Genomic DNA, 20833 nt, shown 5'->3' on the forward strand with positions numbered 1-20833 from the left:
AAAAATATTTCTCTGTCTGTACCAAATGGGGGAGCCCATAGCATGCGGAAAAAACATCCCAGGAGTACACCTGAGAATCTCAGCATGAGATCTCTTTTTTTAAAAAGAAAGAATTATTCATTTAAGTTTGTTTATTTATTTATTTATTTGGGGTTTTTTTTTTTGTTGTTTTTTTGGGGGGGTTTTTTTGGAGAGGTCTTGCTATAGGGTGCGTGCGCTTGCCAGACAGACAGAGAGAGACAAAGAGATAGAAAGCAAGAAATCACCCCCCAGCGGGGATAGCCACGCCGCAATCTCTTCTCCTCCATTCTCCTCTCGGGATCTTGTGCACGCACACGCACACGCCCGGCGTGTGTCTCAAGCCACCAGGTCCAGGACGCAAACCGCAGTCGACTACATGGGAGTACAACGACATAGCCATTACGCTAACTGCTGGTCCCCTTGTTTGTTTGTTTTAAGAGAGATTTTTACTATAGGGCACATGCACTTGCCAGAGAGACAGAAAGCTAGAAATCACCCCGCCAGGGAGATTGCCACACTACAATCCCCTCTCCTCCATTCTCCTCTTGGGATTTTGGGCATGCACGCTCACACACCCAGCATGAGTTTCAACCCACCAGGTTCAGGATTCAAACCGCAGTCAACTACATGGGAGTCCAACAACATAACCATTACGCCATCTACTGGTTCCTATTGTTTAATTTGCTATAGGGCATGTGCACTTACCAGAGAGAGACAGAGAGAGAGGGAAAGTGAGAAAGTAAGCTCCTAGGTCTGGGACTCCAACCACGGTCGGCCATGTGGGAGTCCAGTGCCTTAACCACCACGCCACCTGCCAGCACCAGTAGCACAGTGTCTCTTAGGAGTTCCGGTTTACTTCATTTTGGACTAGATTCTTTTCATTAGAAGAATTTTAAAACCTTATTCCATGTAGTCTATGTGTACCATTTTATAAAATCTAGAGTTCGTTTTTATTTTGTTTTGTTTGAATGATTTTGGCTATAGAGCACATGTGCTTGTCAGAGAGACTGAAAGCAAGAAATCACCCTGGGGGATGGTCATGCCACAATCCCCTCTCCTCCACTGTCCTCTCGGGATTTGGAACCACATGCACACATGCCTGGTGTGAGTTTCAAGCTGCCAGATCTGGGACTCAAATCACAGCTGACCACACAGGAGTCCAGCACCTTAGCCACTACGCCACCTGCTGGCTCTGCTTCTTATAAAATCTAAACCCATGTAAGAATTCAGAAAATTGGGACCAGCAGTTGGTGTAATGGCTATGTCGCTGGACTCCCATGTAGTCGACTGCAGTTTGAGTCCCGGATCTGGTGGCTTAAACTCATGCTGGGTGTGTGTGCGTGCGTGCCCAAGATCCCGAGAGGAGAATGGAGGAGAAGGGATTGTGGCGTGGCCTCCCCTCCAGGGGGATTTCTCCCTTTCTGTCTCTCTGTCTCTATCTGTCTGTGTGGTGAGCGCATGCACCCTATAGAAAAAACCTCTCCAGAAAAAACACAAACAATAAAACAAAAACAAAAACAATTCAGAAAATTATTTGTGTAAGTGGAAGAATACAGTTAAAATTTGGTGTCAGGATGTAAAGTTTCTGAATTATGCTTAATAACTTAGCTTAGACAAGCACCAAAAATGGTAATCATATACAAATTCTGAGAAAAGTTCCTGACCAACTATTTTCTTTATTAAAAATTTCAAATTATGGGAACCAGCAGTTAGCGTAATGGCTATGTCGCTGGACTCCCATGTAGTCGACCGCGGTTCGTGTCCCGGACCCGGTGGCTTAAAACTCACGCCGGGCGCGTGTGCGTGCGTGCCCAAGATCCCGAGAGGAGAATGGAGGAGAAGGGATTGTGGCTTGCCCATCCCCCCTGGGGGAGTGATTTCTCGCTTTCTGTCTCTTTGTCTCTGTCTGTCTGGTGAGCGTACACGCCATCTAGCAAAAATCCCCCCCCCAAAAAAATTTCAAATTACGTAACAAAATAAACCTATGGATACATTCCATTTTCTTCAACCCTAAATGCATCCGCTCTAATGGCTTACTAACTTTCTATTCATTTCCAAAACTGGTATCGCCCTTTAACCACTGAAAAGCATTTACTGATTTCTGGCATTTAGCTACCAGAAATACAGTGTTAAATGCTATTTAATTCACTACTCCTCAAGGTAGGAGTTAGCATTATCTAATCTAATCATTATCTGTCATCATCTTCCCAGCATTATCTTTGTAGATAGACGTCCACTGCAATCTGCTGAAACATGCTCCCTGCTAACGCCGTATAATTATCTAGCATTTTCCCTACTGAACTCACTCTCCATCCCAAAGTCCACGGCCTTTGAACCTAAAACCTATTCTTGCCACTTCCTCCACGATCAGTCACTTCGGGTGTACTCTATCAGAAGAAAGCGAGTGAGTACGTGTGTAAAAGCCGTCACTGCGGGCACTCTCCACGGAGCATGCTTCCGAGGGTGAACTTCACACACGCACGTCAGTTCAAGAAGTCCGGTTTACGCTTTACAGAGCACTGAGCCACGCGCACAGCTTCTCCATCGGTGCCGAGTCTTTAACCGCCATGTCTAGATGAGCACTCAGCGTCTGCTGCTGGTAACTGTACACACACGCACAAGTTTTTACTCCCACTCCCCAGGATCTCGGGCTCCCAGTGCGCCATTTTCAGGCCAAGCAGGACTGTGCCCCGCGGCCTAGTATGCCCTGGAGACTGCAGTCCAGCACACGACACTGCCCACGGCTGAGCCCCACAAGCAGTATTTTCACTTGATTCCTAACAAACAAATTAACCTCAAAGGATTGGAGATAAAAACCTAAGAAGCGGGCCAGCAGGTTGTGTGTGGTTTAAAGGTGCTGGATTCCCACATGGCCGACCACGGTTCAAGTCCTGGACCTGGCAACTTGCTTTCTCACTTTCCCTTTCTCTCTCTTTCTCCGTCTCTCTGTGGCCAAATTACAAAAAATAATAATAGTAACAGCAAACGGAATTAAATTTAAATAATTTTAAAGCTAAGAAGCTGCTGATATTGGTTCAGCTCTTTGCAAAGATTTGTATTTCATTTCTGTATTGAATTATATCTATTTCTCACAAATGGTAGCTTCTTATATTAAAACCAGCAATATTTCATAAAAATCTTACCTGAACACTTATCCTTCAGGTGGGTTGCTAAGTCTGAAATCTTCACAGGGGAGGATACACTTTTCTGAAAATGTTCTTTGAAGGAAACTGCCCTAGTATCATCATCGAACAGGCACTCGCAGGACGACCACGGCGTGGTATGCAGCTCTAAGCTCTCTAGTATGCAGTTGCGCTGAACGAAAAGATACTTAAATTCCCAAATGTAATCTTAAACAAAAACAAAAACAAGTCATGAAAAAGAAAAAGTCTAGGTTAACAAGTAGATTGAGTAGTTGATTTGATTAAATCAGTTAGATGTAAATTTTGTCACTGAAGAACCACGCCAGACAAGTTAGATGAGTGTGCCCGTCCGAACAAGGACTGCTCTGTGTCCTCACAGATGAGCGAGGTTATGCAGGAATTCCCTCCGCAGGGATCTGGCCTGACTGATACGCAGTTCTATAAATGCACATGTCTGTCTCATTATCTTTTTCATATAGTTGATTAAAGTACTGGTATAGTTTTAATAAGTAAATATTTTTAGGCTGCAGAACTGACACATCTTTCTATAATTAAATCACAAAACACAGGCGAAGTCATTGCATGGTGGTTAAAATGTCTGGATCCCATGTGACTGACTGCACAGTTTGAGTCCTAGTCCTGGTACCTTGAGAAATACACTGAGCCTGTGTGTGTGCATTCCCCAAATCCTGCGAGGAGCATGAAGGAGAAGGGACTGCACTCGCTGTGCTTGCTCTGTCTCTCCAGCAAGTGCACACACCCTGTAGGAAAATGATAAAACAACAAAAACCCATAAACACTGAATCTGAAGAAAATCAAAAGTTGTGTATTTAGTACTGTGTCACTTTTTTCAACCTTTGAGATACTGTAAATTGTTCATTTGTTTTCATTTATAAATAAATCATATCTATTTCAGTAAAAAAAAAGAATGTGGGTCTTTACAGAGCACTGAGCCACGCGCACAGCTTCTCCATCGGTGCCGAGTCTTTAACCGCCATGTCTAGATGAGCACTCAGCGTCTGCTGCTGGTAACTGTACACACACGCACAAGTTTTTACTCCCACTCCCCAGGATCTCGGGCTCCCAGTGCGCCATTTTCAGGCCAAGCAGGACTGTGCCCCGCGGCCTAGTATGCCCTGGAGACTGCAGTCCAGCACACGACACTGCCCACGGCTGAGCCCCACAAGCAGTATTTTCACTTGATTCCTAACAAACAAATTAACCTCAAAGGATTGGAGATAAAAACCTAAGAAGCGGGCCAGCAGGTTGTGTGTGGTTTAAAGGTGCTGGATTCCCACATGGCCGACCACGGTTCAAGTCCTGGACCTGGCAACTTGCTTTCTCACTTTCCCTTTCTCTCTCTTTCTCCGTCTCTCTGTGGCCAAATTACAAAAAATAATAATAGTAACAGCAAACGGAATTAAATTTAAATAATTTTAAAGCTAAGAAGCTGCTGATATTGGTTCAGCTCTTTGCAAAGATTTGTATTTCATTTCTGTATTGAATTATATCTATTTCTCACAAATGGTAGCTTCTTATATTAAAACCAGCAATATTTCATAAAAATCTTACCTGAACACTTATCCTTCAGGTGGGTTGCTAAGTCTGAAATCTTCACAGGGGAGGATACACTTTTCTGAAAATGTTCTTTGAAGGAAACTGCCCTAGTATCATCATCGAACAGGCACTCGCAGGACGACCACGGCGTGGTATGCAGCTCTAAGCTCTCTAGTATGCAGTTGCGCTGAACGAAAAGATACTTAAATTCCCAAATGTAATCTTAAACAAAAACAAAAACAAGTCATGAAAAAGAAAAAGTCTAGGTTAACAAGTAGATTGAGTAGTTGATTTGATTAAATCAGTTAGATGTAAATTTTGTCACTGAAGAACCACGCCAGACAAGTTAGATGAGTGTGCCCGTCCGAACAAGGACTGCTCTGTGTCCTCACAGATGAGCGAGGTTATGCAGGAATTCCCTCCGCAGGGATCTGGCCTGACTGATACGCAGTTCTATAAATGCACATGTCTGTCTCATTATCTTTTTCATATAGTTGATTAAAGTACTGGTATAGTTTTAATAAGTAAATATTTTTAGGCTGCAGAACTGACTCATCTTTCTATAATTAAATCACAAAACACAGGCGAAGTCATTGCATGGTGGTTAAAATGTCTGGATCCCATGTGACTGACTGCACAGTTTGAGTCCTAGTCCTGGTACCTTGAGAAATACACTGAGCCTGTGTGTGTGCATTCCCCAAATCCTGCGAGGAGCATGAAGGAGAAGGGACTGTCTTGTGGCCTCCCCCTGGGGAGTGCACTCGCTGTGCTTGCTCTGTCTCTCCAGCAAGTGCACACACCCTGTAGGAAAATGATAAAACAACAAAAACCCATAAACACTGAATCTGAAGAAAATCAAAAGTTGTGTATTTAGTACTGTGTCACTTTTTTCAACCTTTGAGATACTGTAAATTGTTCATTTGTTTTCATTTATAAATAAATCATATCTATTTCAGTAAAAAAAAGAATGTGGGTACCAAGAGACAATATATGCATTACGGCAACAGGATAAGGATCACAATTTTTTTATTTTTCTTTTTTTAGGTTTTTGCGATAGCTCACTGGAGAGAGACAGAGAGGGGGGAAGTGGAAAATCACCCCCCAGAGGGGATGGCCACGCCGCAAGCCTTTCTCCTTCACACACACGCACACACAACCCCCCCTTGATTTTCAAGCGGCCGGAAACACGGTAGACCACGTGGAAATTCAGAGCCTTCACCACCATACCACCTGTCGGTCCTGATAAAAGTAATTCTAATAAAATCTTTTCTAAAGATTTCCTGGTCTCCGAGACCAGCAGTTAGCACAATGGCTATGTTGCTGGATTCCCATGTAGTCGACTGTGGTTCGCGTCCCGGACCCGGTGACTTAAATTCATGCCGGGTGCATATGCATGTGTGCCCAAGATCCCGAGAGGAGAATGGAAGAGAAGGGATTGTGGCGTGACCATCCCCCCCCCGGGGGGTGATTTCTTGCTTTCTGTCTCTCTGTCTCTCTCTGTCTGTCTGGCGAGCGCACGCGCCATATAGCAAAAACCTCTCCAAAAAAAGAAGAAAAAATAAAAAATAAAAAGATTTCCTGGTCTCCTAAATAGTCTTGATTTAATATAACCAACTGCTTTATAGTGTAGCAAATTCTCATTTCGTTATCTGCAGGCAAAGATTTCTTTTGAAGGACATCAAAACAGACATAGGTCTACTCTAATCAATATCCCAACGTCTCAGCCATCTTTCACCTAACGTTTTTCTAGAATAACAGCGAAAAGCACTTAAACACAGTGGTACCTATTTTTATTTCTTCTGGAAATAACTCTGACTCTTAGAACCATAGGAACATAGAGCTTTTTGCCAAATAATTATATTCTGTATTATATTGTAATTATATTCTGTAATTCAACTTTAAAACTATAATAAAACGAAGGCAGATTTTAGTACTAACTCTTTTGACAATAGTGTTCTTTGTAGTTTTCCACATATATCAGACAAAAATCTAATTCACTCTTCTCACCCATCTCCTTTTTTCCTTTCATCAGACATTTTAAACAAGTCAGTAAATCTGTAGAGTATCATTCGATAAAACTAAAATACATACACATTCTAAATTTCTGCTTAAAACTAAACACTATTTTAAAAATAGCTTTCTTGTGACCAGCAGATGGCATTATGATTACATCGCTGGACTCCCACATGGTCGATCATGGGTCTAGTCCCAGACCCAATGGTTTCGAACTCACGCCAGGTGCGTGTGTGCGTGTGCCCAAAATCCTAAGAGGACACTGGAGAAGGGACTGTGGCCATCCCCTCTGGGGTGATTCCTTGCTTTCTGCCTCTCTCTCTCTCTCTCTCTCTCTGCTAAGTCCATGCACCCTATAGCAAAAATCTCTCTTAAAAAGCATTCTTGTCTTATTACAAAAAAAAAAAAAAATAGAAATCACAGCCAAACTAAGTAAATGAATAAACAGCAGTCATAAACTCAACACCCTAAAATAAACACAGCTAAAATTTCCGTGGGTGACCAGTTGTTTGGGATTTGATTTTTACCTAATATGTCAAGTATACATATTTTTACATGTCATTAAGAATTATTCTACCTTGGGACCACTAGGTAGCACAGTGGTTAAAGCACTGGACTCCCATATGACTGACAGTGGTTCGAGTCCCAGACCTAGTGGCTTAAAACTCATGCGGGGCACGTGTGTGTGCATGCCCAAGATCCCAATAGGAGAATGGAGAAGAATGGATTACAGCGAGGCCACCCTGGGGGGTGATTTCTCACTTTCTGTCTCTCTGCCTTTCTCTGTCTCTCTGGTGAGTACATGTGCCCTAAACAAAATCTCTCAAAAAAAAAAAAAAATAAAGAATTATTCTACCTTATTTAAAAATAGTATAATAGTATACCATATCATTGCAGAGATAAAAATCTTCAAAATTATTAAAGCAATACTCTATTTTGTATCACTTTGGTTATTTTTTATTTTTCACTATTATAAGCAAAACCATGATAAACACATCTCTATCTTTACATATAACCATGAAAAGTTCCTATATGTCTAATCACTAGGCCAAAGGCTCCCCAAACTCTTCCATATGCTATGTTAGCAGTCCTCACTAGGGTTCTTTATATTTCCAATAGTTTTCTTCACCACCCCCGGGGGGGATGGCCACACCGCAATCCCTTCTCCTCCATTCTCCTCTCAGGATATTGGGCACGCACGCACACGCGCCCGGCGTGAGTTTAAGCCGCCGGGTCCAGGACTTGAACCGTGGCCAACTACATGGGAGTGCAGCGACAGCCATTACGCTATCTGCTGGTCCCACATTTCCAGTAGTTTTTGAGAGTGGCTCTTTTTCCACGTCTTCTCCATCATCTTTCTTTCTTTCCTGGAGACTTGCCGGTTTGTACCATTTGCCATTTATCTTTACAGATTTTGTCTTCTGCCTGTCACATTATTCTCTGGAACAATGCCATTCTTCTGATTTTTCACTCACCTTTTAACTTTGTACCTGATGGGTTTCGTGTTCGCTGGATTTCATTACTACAGTCAACCTTCGAATCTTTGGATTCCAAGTAAATTTGTTTACATTTGCTTCTATAATTCATTGTTTCCCTTTTTCTATGTTTGGGCCTCTACCACATCTGGAATTTACTGTGGCACACATACAATATATACATTTAATTCAATTTTTCTCTCAAAGTGTTGGTTAAATGTTCTAAACACTAATTACTCTTTCTTTTCGAAGGGAAAAATTTTAGTTTGATTCCACCTGCCCACAGGCGCGTGCGGGGCCAGAGACATTTAATTCAATTTTTCTCTCAAAGTGTTGGCTAAATGTTCTAAACACTAATTACTCTTTCTTTTTGAAGAGAAAAATTTTAGTTTGATTCCACCTGCCCCACAGGCACGTGCAGGGCCAGAGGCAGAGGTGGAGAAGGGAGGGAAGAGCACCTCCGGACGGCCTGTGGCCATGCTGCAACTCCCTCTTGTCCACTTCTCCACCCTCTGGAATCTGGGCCACAGGCTTATCCACGCCCGGTGATTCTCAAGCCACCAGGCTGGGACTTGAACTGCACAGTCAGGCATGTGGGATCTGCTGCCTTAACCACCAGGCCATGGAGCTGGGTCCTTGATTTTCTAAATTATAAAATAAAATATATTTACTGCAAAATATTTGGAAAGGAAAGGGAGCTGAGAGGTGCACTGAGACTGGCATCTAACGTAAGCTGGTGGGTACTCCCGCTCGCCCCACCTCAGCACCCTCTCGCACACCTGTCTGTCCCTCCCCTCCTCTGTGTCTCTAAGGGAACTCAGGTGCTCGCGGGCACATAAAAGCCAACCCAAGGCACAAAGGGAGACGCAGCCGTGCACCGTACTGCGGTCAGAGGTCACGACTGCTCACGTTCTCATGCACTGATTTTCAGACTTCCAAGTGTACATACATACTTACAGACGTGCGTTTGTTAAAACGGGGTCCCCTCAGACGTGAGGTTTTGTAGCCTACTTTTCACACACAGGGCAATCACACATTTTTCCAAGTGATCAGCACAGACACGGCTGGCACTGACTCCCTCCGTGTCCACCCAGACCACAAGTAACCCCATAGTTTCCAGCCCACCGAAAGCACCTGCGCCGTGAGACCCCAGCTTCCTGGCCACAGTGGACTGAACCCAGTCAGTCTGGGCAGATTTCCTTGCTGGGAATTGGACACTGGGACTGGTCTTTTCAAAGAAAAAATAACACCAGAAGCTGAGGAGGAACACCGTCTGCATCCCCGAGGTCAGACGGGCAGACGAAGCGTGCAGCAGCCAGCAGAGTAGCTGCACAGACCACCTGGGACCCCGCAGCCACTCAGCTCCCAGTACGCAGCCGAGACCAGTCGGCACTTGCCTTGGGCTACAGAGGCTCAGACAGGTATCCTCGGTGGTTTCAGCTCCCATAGGGCAGTGCTGGTCTAACTACAAGCCCTCGGTGCCCAGGCCGAAGTTTCTGATACCACCCCATGGGCTGCAAAACCTTCATGTGTATGCATTCTTCATTTCTCTGTCACTTGAAACAAAGTCATTTCCTCTTCAGACTTACTCCTTAAAAACAGTTGGTTGGATGGTTGCCTGAACTGTATTATTTTTTAAGTTTTGCTATAGGCTGTGTGCATTTGCTGGGGAGAGAGAGACACACACACAGAGAGCCAGAGGCAGAGGGAAAAAGTGAGAAACCACCCCCCAGGGGGAAGGGCCACACCACAATCCCATCTCTCCCATTCTCCTCTCGGGATTTTGGGTACACATGCACACACCTGGCATGTTGTTTTAAGCAGCCAGGTCCAGAACTCTAACCAGAGTCAGCCATGTGGGATCTGGTCACCTTAACCACCAAACTACCTGGCTGGCCCACGTGTTTTATTTGTAAATCCGTTCACTGATAAAGGACCAAGTGGGCAGGCACAGTGCAGGGAGGTGGGGATCCGGGGGCTTGTGTTCAGAGAACCTACGGTCTGAAGGGACCAGCAGGTACTGAGCAAGCCAGGAAGCCGGGAGGGAACGCACAGGGTGACCTGATGGGCCAGGATGGTGTACATCCAAACATGAGGCCTCTCGGAGGCTACGAGTCGGAGCCTAGATAGGAGCGGGTGGCGTATGGGGGCGTTGGAGAGAAGCTCTCTAGAGAGAAGTAACAGGCACCCTGACGATGCTGAGGCAGGAAGAAGGCTAGGGGGAAGGAGCCCTGCACTGGCCAGGTCAGCAAAACTGAGGGAGGGACGCCCGCGCCTAGCACGTGGGGAAGCCAGGTCCCACATGGCCAGCTGTGAGCCCAAATCCAAACAAGGTGAAGAACTGGAGAAGAAATTGCAGCGGGACCATGCCTGGCAAGTATGTGACCCTCTGGCAATTAAAAAAATTTTTAATTAAAAAGAAGAGAGAGAAAGTGGTATGAGACACGCCGTGTTGTACCTCTGTGCTGCACCGTGACTGAGGGTGTGACCCAGGCCGAACCCCGTGCAGACATTCAATGACGCCGCGTGGAGGGTCCCCGTGCTCCAGACGGCCTGCACTCCGGTGATTTTAATAAAGTCCAGGTGCGCTTCATTACGACCTGGGCTAGGAGATGGTTTCAGAAGCCTACGGCGTTTAGGCATCCAGGGGCCAGCAGATGGCACAGCAGTCACGTCACTGGACATCCATGTGGCCAACTGCGGTTCAAGTCCCAGACCTGGTGGCTTAAAACTCATGCCAGGCACGGGTGCACACATACCTGAGATCCCAGGAGGAGAGTAGAGGAGAAGGGGGTGCAGCCATGCCCCCAGGGGCTGATTTCCCACTTTCCCTCTTACTGTCTCTGTCTCTCTCTCAGGCAAGTGTACATGCCCTATGGTAAAACCTCTGAAAACAAACAAAAAAAATGACTGATATTTAGTTCTGAGTAGTTTATTTTATGTCTACCCAGTTACTCCTAAGAAATGTAATGTCCCTGGTTCACCCTCGAAAGGACTCAAATTGTAACCGATGCTTGCTCTCTGAGATATCCCACGTTCCTACTTCAACAGAATGTGGGGGCCGGGTGGTGGCTCAGTGAGCTGGACCATGTGAGAAAGAGCTGGGTTCAGTCCTGGGCCCTCCCTCAGCACCCCAGGTGCACCCTGAGACCGGGGGGATCAGTGTGGGAGCCTTGTTGAGGGGCCTGTCTCTCTGTCTGTCTCATGGAAGAAATAGCTCTTTTTTTTTTTTTCCTGGAAGAAACACATCAAAAATAATTTTTAGGCGAACCAGCAGTTAGCGTAATGGCTATGTTGCTGGACTCCCACGTAGTCGACAGCGGTTCGCGTCCCAGACCCGGTGGCTTAAAACTCATGCCAGGCGCGTGTGCGTGCGTGCCCAAGATCCCGAGAGGAGAATGGAGGAGAAGGGATTGCGGTGTGACCATCCCCTCTGTGGTGGGTGATTTCTTGCTTTCTGTCTCTATGTCTCTGTCTGTCTGGCGAGCGCACGCGTCCTATAGTGAAAACGTCTCAAAAAAAAATTTTAGTGTAAATTTGGTGTTGCTCATTATTCTTCCTAAAAAGTATCAGCCCCGTTATCTCCACTACTCAGTAATGACTGATCACATCATTTAAATGTGAATACAGAGAGGCTCTCAAGAGACAAATGGATACACAGAATGCAACAGCGTCTGGAAGTGGAATTACTCATACAGTGAGCCTTCAAAACTAGTATTTCCCGGGAACCAGCAGTTAGCGTAATGGCTATGTTGCTGGACTCCCACGTAGTCGACAGCGGTTCGCGTCCCAGACCCGGTGGCTTAAAACTCATGCCAGGCGCGTGTGCGTGCGTGCCCAAGATCCCGAGAGGAGAATGGAGGAGAAGCGATTGCGGCGTGACCATCTCCCCTGGGGGGTGATTTCTCGCTTTCTGTCTCTATGTCTCTCTCTCTGTCTGTCTGTCGAGCGCGCATGCCCTATAGCAAAAATCTCTCAAAAAAAAAAAAAAACCTGGTATTTCCCGGTGTAGTAGGGAAGGCGGCTGGATCTCGTGTGGCTGACCATCCAGTTTGAGGCCTGGATCCGCAGCTTAATAACGCCAGGTATGTGTGTTTGTGCTCAAAATCTCAAAGTGGGGAGAGGTAGGGGAGGAGAGATTGTGTCTTGAGCATTGCCCATGAGAGATTCTCTCTCTCTCCCATGTGAGAGCACACACACACATTCTGGCAAATGTAAAACAAAAAAATTGATCATTTTTTTCCCTGGGGGACCAGCAGTTGGCGTAATGGCTGTATCGCTGAACTCCCATATAGTTGACTACGGTTTGAGTCCCATACGCAGTGGCTTAAACTCACGCTGGGGGTGTGCGTGCGTGCCCAAGATCCCGAGAGGAGAATGGAGGAGAAGGGACTGCAGTGTGGCCATCGCCTCTGGGGGGCGATTTCTCGCTTTCTATCTCTCTGTCTCTGTCTTTCTGGTGAGCGCACGTGCCCGATAAGAAAAACCTCTCCAAAAAAAAAGAAAAAGATCCTGAGGTACTTAGGCAGACTTACATGTAAATATATATTTATAAACAGATGTCTGCTGGAGACCAGCAGATGGCGTAATTGTTACCTTGATGAACACCCAAGAAGTCACCCACAGTTTGAGTCCCAGATCCAGTGGCTTAAAAATTTACACCAGGAGTGTGTGCGTGCGTGCCCAAGATCCCTAGAGGAGAATGGAGAAGGGACTGTGGGGTGGCCATCCCCTCTGAGGGGTGATTTCTCACTCTCTGTCTCTGTTATTCTTTCTAGTGAGCACATGTGCCCTATAGCAAAAATCTCTCTTAAAAAAAATTAAAAAGATGTATACTGAATGACTGAACAAAGAACTACATCTTATTTGCTGCATTCACATGTACTTAACATTAATCTAAAAGGACAGAGTTATCTGCAGACAACTTTAACTTCTCTTCTGGTGACCAAGAAGCTATTCTCTGTAGAAGCACGCTGGCGGGAGCAGGGCCGCCAGCCTCGCACGGGTCCTCTGCACCTTTGCCCTACACACCGCACGCCCTGGACACGCGGGGGCCGAGAGCTCGCTGAGCCTGTCGTCGATACGTGTTTGTCCAATTTCTCAACCAAACAAACATCTGTCATGCTTTGATCCTAACATAAAAGTCGAAAGTCAGACTTCCCTCAAATCCTAGTTATAAGCTATTAATGATTAAGAGGGATGATACGACTGATCCTACCTACAGATAACCATTGGGAGGTATAAGTTTGGAACGAGACTAACTCCTTCAGGTTAAACAAACTACTGGGTCATACACTGCAACCTCTAAATGTGTTTAATGGGGTAAAAATAACTCGTGAGTCATTAATTAAACTACTGGGTTGTCAGAAAAGTCATGGTGTATTTTTCTACATTTTTCTATGTAAAAATGCATCATGACTTTTCCGACAACCCAGTATCTCTGCTTGTTCCAACTAAAGGGTTTCACAGTAGCAAAAGGAAAATATTATATAGTTTTATCAAAACATCAGTTCGATGTAATTCAATACACCATAAACCATATATATATATATATAATTTTTTTTTAGAGAGCTTTTTGCTATAGGGCATGTGTGCTCACCAGAGAGACAGAGAGACAGAAAGCGAGAAATCGCATCCTGGGGGATGGCCATGCCACAATCCCTTCTCCAGTCTCCTCTCAGGGTTTTGGGCACACACACACATGCCTGGCGTGAGTCTGAAGCCTCTCAATCTGGGACTTGAACTGCGGTCACCCATGTGGGTGTCCAGTGTCTCTCACGTCATGCCATCTGCTGGTCCCAACACCACAAGTTATTAACCTAGGCTTTAAATAAAAATGTAAACATGCATATTTTAAAAATGAATATTCTGTGAGTAGCTAATAGTCCATACTTTAAGAATAACTAGGATAAAAACCTAAGACAGGGCAATTTATTTAACAGTAACTATGACCTGAGAGTTGGCATGACCTCCCAACATCTGCCTGATAGCCAGAGAGAAGTTTATTTATCACAGTACTTTGGCAGGGAAAAGAAAAAGAAAAAGAAAAGAAAATTGTAGAAGCTACTCCAGAACTAAAATTTTTTAAAGAATTTTTTTTAATGTTTAAAAATCTATTATTATTATTATTACTTAATTCGCTATAGGGCACACACACTCATGAGAGAGACAGGGAGACAAAGAGAGAAAGCAAGCAAGCCACCAGGTCCGGGACTTGAACGGTGGTCGGCCATGTGGGAGTCTAGCGCCTTAGCACACCATCTGCTGGCTCCCAGAATTAAATTTTCAAAAACATTATTTGAAGGAAATAAGATCTTCACTAAAAAGGCAAAGTACGATAACTGGGAATAAATTTAAACCTTCATTTTGCCACCATTAGTTATAGAGAAGTTTTTAGATAAAGCCATCGCTCCAAGAAGTATAAAATGGTAACAGAAGAAATCCCAGAATATGCGATCATGATCACTGTGATTTCAAATGTCGTCTGATCTCAGGACTCTCTTCATCTCAGGCTCGTAAGCATCAATCATTTACCCAAATGTAAATACGTTAAATGCTTCTCTGCTCTATTTACCTTTTCTCCTTTGAAGTTGAGGGCACCAGGCAGCTCCAGGGCCCCACAGTGCCAGCACATAACGTTGGCCTTGGGCCTGCTCCACGGTTACCAGGACCTTCCTCTGCGTCTGTCCCCTGTAAGTGTAGGACGCCTCTGGGAAGGACAAGGGGTCTCTTAGCCGACATCACGGTCCCATGTGACACCGTTCTTCAACATCTGATGATAAACACGTGGTAACCACGCGGCACCTAACATGGTCTTGTAGCCTCATTTTTTTATAAGACAAAATTAGGAGGCATTGGAAATGTCTACCTGTCAGGACAGTGACCTCGACGACTCTCAGACGGGCATGGACTAACACATCAGGCTGAAGTCGCTCCAGCTCTGCAAACTCCACGCTGCCGGCCCTCGGAGGCCGCCTGGGAGGGAGATCTCTGAGATAGGAATGTTTTGAAGACACATAAGCCAGTAGGTCTTGAAGGACAGCATCGCTGACGATGTGGGAACCTACCCAGGAAAAACACAACAAAGATGGCAACGCTGTATCCTCTGAACACGAGGTGTTGTCTGAAGTGCATTTGTGTTGTAGGCCACCACTGGAGGACATTTCTACAAAACACGTACTCACTCTTGGGTCAGTTTAGATGCCAGAATGAAGCATGACCCTTTTAGCCAATACGAGCAGATCAGCCGGCTCCAAACACCGGCTGCCCTTGCTCCTCTGCTTTGTGAATACATGTTCATGTCTTTACCAATTAGCCAGACCCCAAGTTTCTGTTATGGCCGAGCGTCTCCGTGGTCCTGGAGCCCGACCCACCCTGTGGGCCCCAAGCACCCCAACCTCTCCCATTCTGCCTCTGCCAGTCCAGCTGACCGGCTCCAGGAGCAGCCTCATTCCCTCTCCTCCAGACACACCTGCTCTTCCATGTCGGAGCGGGTTCACGCCACTGTCCCAGGCTGGGTGCCGTCTCCCTCCTCTCCCCTCATCTAAGACCCGGCAGAGCGTGGCCACGCCAGGCACTCCCACCCTGCCCCTCACCTGGTCACTGCCCCACTCCGAAGCTTTACACCTCTAAGTCCTTGGTCTTTCCAGCCGTGCCACACTGAGACTTCTCTAGATGACTGACTGGGCTGCTTATTTCATTCTTCAGTCATGATGTCATTAAATGCTGTTCTCTTTCTGGGACCAGCAGATGGCATAATGGTTATGTTGCTGGACTCCAATGCAGTCAACTCTTGTTCAAATCTTGGGCCGGTGGCTTAAAGCTCACACGGAGCGAGTGTGCACGCATGCCCAAAACCACAAAGGGGAAATGGAGAAGACGGGACTGCAGTGTGGCCCTCCCCGGGGGTCATTTCTCACTTCAATGCTCGCTTTCTCTTTCTGGCATGGAAACGCACCCTATGGCAAAAAATACCTCTAAAAAACAAAAACAAAAATGCCTTCATCTTTCCTGTCTCAATATTTTTTCTCAGTTTTTAAGGAAGTATACTTTATATATAATGAAATAAGTAAGTTGATTAGTTTTTGCTGATTAAATTTTAATTTCCCTAAAGGAAAATTGAATACATGATTGATTTTTTTGTTTTTTTTTTAATTTTTAAGAATTATCTTACTTAACTCTCTTTGTTTATTTATCTTACTTTGACCAGTGAGGGACAGAGCAAGAGAGAGAGAAGGAAAGTGAGAAAGCAAGCTGCCAGGTCTAGGACTCGAACTACGGTTGGCCATGTGGGAGTCCTGCATCCTTGACCACCACACCATCTGCTGGCCCCGATACATGATTGATTTTTGACTCTGACATTTCAATTTTTTTTTTTAAGTTTTTCTATAGGGCACAAGTACTCACTGGGTGTGGGGCGGGGGAGAGAGAGCTCACCCCCTGCAAAGGGCCCAGGCCACCTGCAATCCTGTCTCCTCCGTCCTCCTCTTGGGGTTTCTGGCAGGCACACACATGCGCCTAGTGTGTTTTCAGGACTCAAACCACTCGGTTGGTCATATGGGATCCAGCAACCTAAACCACCACATCACAGGCCAGCCTCAAACACCCACGTTTAAGAAAGCGAGGTCTCTAAGCAGGTGCATAATCCACCCTTCGGCCTGCCTGTGCGCCCCTCTATGTACTAACACCCCATTACTGGTCGGGCCCACGCTGTGCGCCAGGCCCCACCCCAGGTGCTGGGGAGAAAAGACGAGGCGCAGTGGGTGGCTAGAGGGCACCAGCACACACGGGGTAGGGGGACAAGGACAGGCGGCCTCCTGAGAGCACACGGGGAAGGGACGGCCGGGGGGGTGGCAGGGCCTTTCTTGAGGAGACACTGGACCCGGGTTTGGGGTAAGTGTCCAAGTTTCTGTGCAGCAAACGGGCTGGCCACATCTCCAAGTGCAGAGAAGGTGACTGCAGGCCTTTCCAGACCACAGACGCTGCTGGCAGTCTGAGGGCGTATGTCCTCGAGACAGAACTGGATCTGTCCTAACAGCTTTCCAGAGGAATCATCCTCATCCCCAACCCACCCTGTGCAAAACCAGTTCAGTGGTTCTCAGTAGCTCACAAAGCTGTGCAGCTATTACCATTTCATCCTCTTTTTAGAGGTTCTTGCCTTAGGGCATGTTGCTTGCTGGGGAGGGAGACAGAGGCAGAATGAAAGGGAAAGTGAGAAATCATCCTGGGGGGGGGAGCTGGCCATGCCACAGTCCCTTCTCCTCCATGCTCCTGGGATCTTAGACACACACACCTGGTGTGAGTCTCAAGCAACTGTAGTTGGCCATGAGGGAGTCCAGCGACATAACTGTTATGTCATTTTCTGGCCCCACTACGATTTCATTTTAAAATGGTAAAAATTACCATTACCTAATTATAGAAATTTTTCATTACAGAACATTTTTAAATGTATAAAATGAAATACTTAGGATTACAAAGAAGATCAGTTATATAAAGATAATTTTTTTTTTTTTGGAGAGGTTTTCACTATAGGGCGCATGCGCTCACCAGAAAGACAGAGAGAGAGACAGAGACAGAAAGTGAGAAATCATCCCCCAGGGGGGATGGCCATGCCGCAATCCCTTCTCCTCCATTCTCCTCTCAGGATCTTGGGCATGCACGCACATGCGTCCGGCGTGAGTTTAAGCCACTGGGTGCAGGACTTGAACGATGGTCGACTACGTGGGAGTTCAGCGACATAGCCATTACGCTAACTGCTGTCCCCCCCTCCCCCACCCCCGTGAGTTTTAAGCCGCCAAATCTAGGACTTGAATAGCAGTCGACCACGTGGGAGTCCAACAATGTCACCATTTCGCTGGCTGCTGGTCCCAGTCAAAATACTTTTAAAAGCTCAGATAATTGGGGCCAGGAGTTAGCGTAATGGCTATGTCACTGGACTCCCATGTAGTCAATCGCGATTCAAGTTCCGGACCCGGTGGCTTAAACTCACGCCGGGCGCATGTGCGTGCGTGCCCAAGATCCCGAGAGGAGAATGGAGGAGAAGGGATTGCGGCGTGACCATCCCCCCTGGGGGGGAGATTTCTTGCTTTCTGTCTCTATGTCTCTGTCTCTCTGTCTGACGAGCGCCCGCGCCCTATAGCGAAAACCTCTCAGAAAAAAAAAAAAAGAGAGATTTAGATTCTTAATCCATGTGGTGTTTATTATGGGAAGGGGATCTAATTTTGTCTTTATCCAAATGGCTACCCAGTTGTCTCAAAACCATTTATTAAAAAGTTAGCCTTTGGGGACCAGCAGGTGGCATGGTGGTTAAGGTATTGGACACTCCCACAAGGCTGACCAGGGTTCAAGTCCCGGATCTAGTGGCTAGCTCTCCCACTTTCCCTGTCTCTTTTTCTCTCTCTGTCTCTCTGGTCAAATTAAAATAAATGAATGAATAAATAAATAAATAATTCTAAAAAAATGTTAGATGTCGAGGGAACCAGCAGTTAGCGTAATGGCTATGTCGCTGGACTCCCATGTAGTCGACCGCAGTTTGCTTCCCAAACCCGGTGGCTTAAAACTCACTCCAGGCGCGTGTGCGTGCGTGCCCAAGATCTCGAGAGGAGAATGGAGGAGAAGGGATTGCGGCGTGGCCATCCCCTCTGGGGGTGATTTCTCGCTTTCTGTCTCTCTGTCTCTCTCTGTCTGACAAGCGCACGTGCCCTATAGCGAAACCCTCTCAAAAAAAAAAGTTAGATGTCGATAATTTCAGATGCCACCTCCATCATACATGCACGCACATGTACACATGGAAATCTTATGTACCACAAAGGAGGTATCTGAAATCTGAAATTCCCAGCTTCCTGTTCTGTGTCACTGGTCTGTCCGTCCCCTCCGACCCCAGTACCTCGCTGTGCTGATCAGAGGTTCCGTGGTGTTTTATGCCTCACGACCCTTGAAGTCCGTCTCCCATAAGAACTTGCCTATCAGCCTTCGCACACCATCCGCTACTCTGTGGCTGTCTTTACTGAAAGTGCGTTGAATTTACAGACTGGGTTAGAGAGCTGACACTACACCGGCACCCACGCATCCAAGGACAGGGCACGTCTCTCGATGGATTCAAGTCTGTCTCTGTGGAGTGCTTCGAATCTTTCCTCACTCGGGTTTTGCCCATTTCCCAAGGCACTCACTTTGGAAGGGCTCCACTGTTATTATCGTAAATGAGTTTTCCCGACCGCGATCCCTCTGCTTACCGCTTGTGCTTATGAAGTCCTCTGGGTGTCTCAGCGTTAGTTCTGTACTCTATTACAGAGCTGAACTATTTTATTCTTCTCTAGGCCTTCCGCGTATGTGATCGGAACGTCTGTAAACAGAGCGCTCTGTCCTCTCTCATCAGATGCCTGTCAGCCCCGCTGCCTTAGCTCGTGACTCCAGCATAAGGAGCCACTGCCACAGAGGCCGTTCCGGACCTGCTGGTGATCTCGGTGAACATGGCTCTACCGTCTCTACATGGGACCAGACACTGGCCTTAGGACTAAGTGCATCCACTTGGTGACAGAGCACTAGTCACACGTAATCATGACGCTGTATTGCCACCGCATCTGCTGACACGGAGGAGGAAGTACCGAGAAGAGCAGCTGGTGACTGAACGGGCCCAGCCACAGCGGCCCGGCTGGAGGGTACCACTGCACGATACTGGTGCCCAGGTTCAGATCCCAAGTCAATCTGAACACCTGGGGTGCACACACATCCACACACAGTCCTGGCTGGCCAGGAGGCTGGGGAGGACCACAGTGTGACAAGATCCTGTCAGGGTACCTGTCTCTCTGTCCTCTCTCTCATGAAAAAATAAAAGAAACTTCAAAACCGATAAACAGTACTAGGCCAGTGTCGATTTCTGGCACCTCCTGAAGTGTACGAGGGCTAGGTGTCACCCACCTTCGGCGAACGCGGGGTGAGGGGCCCGCAAACTCATGTACTCCTTTTGCAGCCCCCTGTGAGTCCATACTTTCATAGAAAATATTTCAAAATTAATACTTTTGGGTAAATAACAAAATAAAGGAATATTATTTGTGTGCTAACAATTCTGAAATGTATATTCGAACCTTAAACCCGCCCTCTGAGTCCTGGCCTTGGCTCCCACTCCGACCTGCACCTCCACGCAGATGCCCAAAGACGTCGAAGCCTTCCAGGCCCCGACAGAGCCCTGAACCTTGCACACGAACCTGCTCCCGCTCGTCTTTCCCGGGTGCTTAGACAGAAAGCCCTGCAGCGGCAGATGCCGCCCCCTACACCCCACATCCACCCCGCAGGAAACCCTGCTAACTCACTTTTCAGATACACTTCGATCCACACTGCCCTTCACCTCCTCTCCACCTCAACTACCCTAACGACTGCCCACCTCTGCCGCCACTGTGGCCGGCGCTCCCCGCAGCGGCACCCCTACTCAGCCCTGCCAGCTCCTCCCACCATCACCTACACGTTTCTCTAATGCCAGAGCGAGCATGCATGAGACAGGCGGACGGACAGACGGAAAGCGCCCTCAGCAGAGCTTAGTCACCTGCAGCTCCTTCTCCGATTCTCTGTCCTGTCGGGACCTGGGCACGCGCTTGCCAGGAGAGCTTTTCAAGAAGCTGAGGCAGGACC

The 20833-nt window shown here is 46.7% G+C and overlaps 1 protein-coding gene and 1 long non-coding RNA gene across 7 annotated transcripts in view; both read right to left on the reverse strand.

The window, feature by feature from the left end:
* The window catches only part of LOC114007716 (uncharacterized), a 5880-nt gene extending 2023 nt beyond the window's left edge, over positions 1 to 3857 (reverse strand). Inside the window, exon 1 of the long non-coding RNA XR_003549301.1 lies at positions 3165 to 3857. This is a non-coding gene — a long non-coding RNA (uncharacterized LOC114007716). The remainder of the gene's footprint in view (positions 1 to 3164) is intronic.
* The window catches only part of SHLD2 (shieldin complex subunit 2), a 73684-nt gene that overhangs the window by 9813 nt on the left and 43038 nt on the right, over positions 1 to 20833 (reverse strand). For 5 of the 6 annotated variants that reach the window (XM_027771532.1, XM_027771531.1, XM_027771533.1 and 2 more), the window contains 3 exons: positions 15078 to 15272; positions 14784 to 14918; positions 4737 to 4943 (listed from right to left, as the gene is read on the reverse strand). In XM_027771532.1, coding sequence (XP_027627333.1) covers positions 4737 to 4943; positions 14784 to 14918; positions 15078 to 15272 — 537 coding nt within the window. The remainder of the gene's footprint in view (positions 1 to 4736; positions 4944 to 14783; positions 14919 to 15077; positions 15273 to 20833) is intronic. The other variant, XM_027771536.1, reaches the window with a different exon arrangement.

This window comes from Tupaia chinensis, unplaced genomic scaffold (assembly GCF_000334495.1).
Source record: "Tupaia chinensis unplaced genomic scaffold, TupChi_1.0 Scaffold000221_1, whole genome shotgun sequence".
NCBI classification, from domain to species: Eukaryota; Metazoa; Chordata; class Mammalia; order Scandentia; family Tupaiidae; genus Tupaia; species Tupaia belangeri.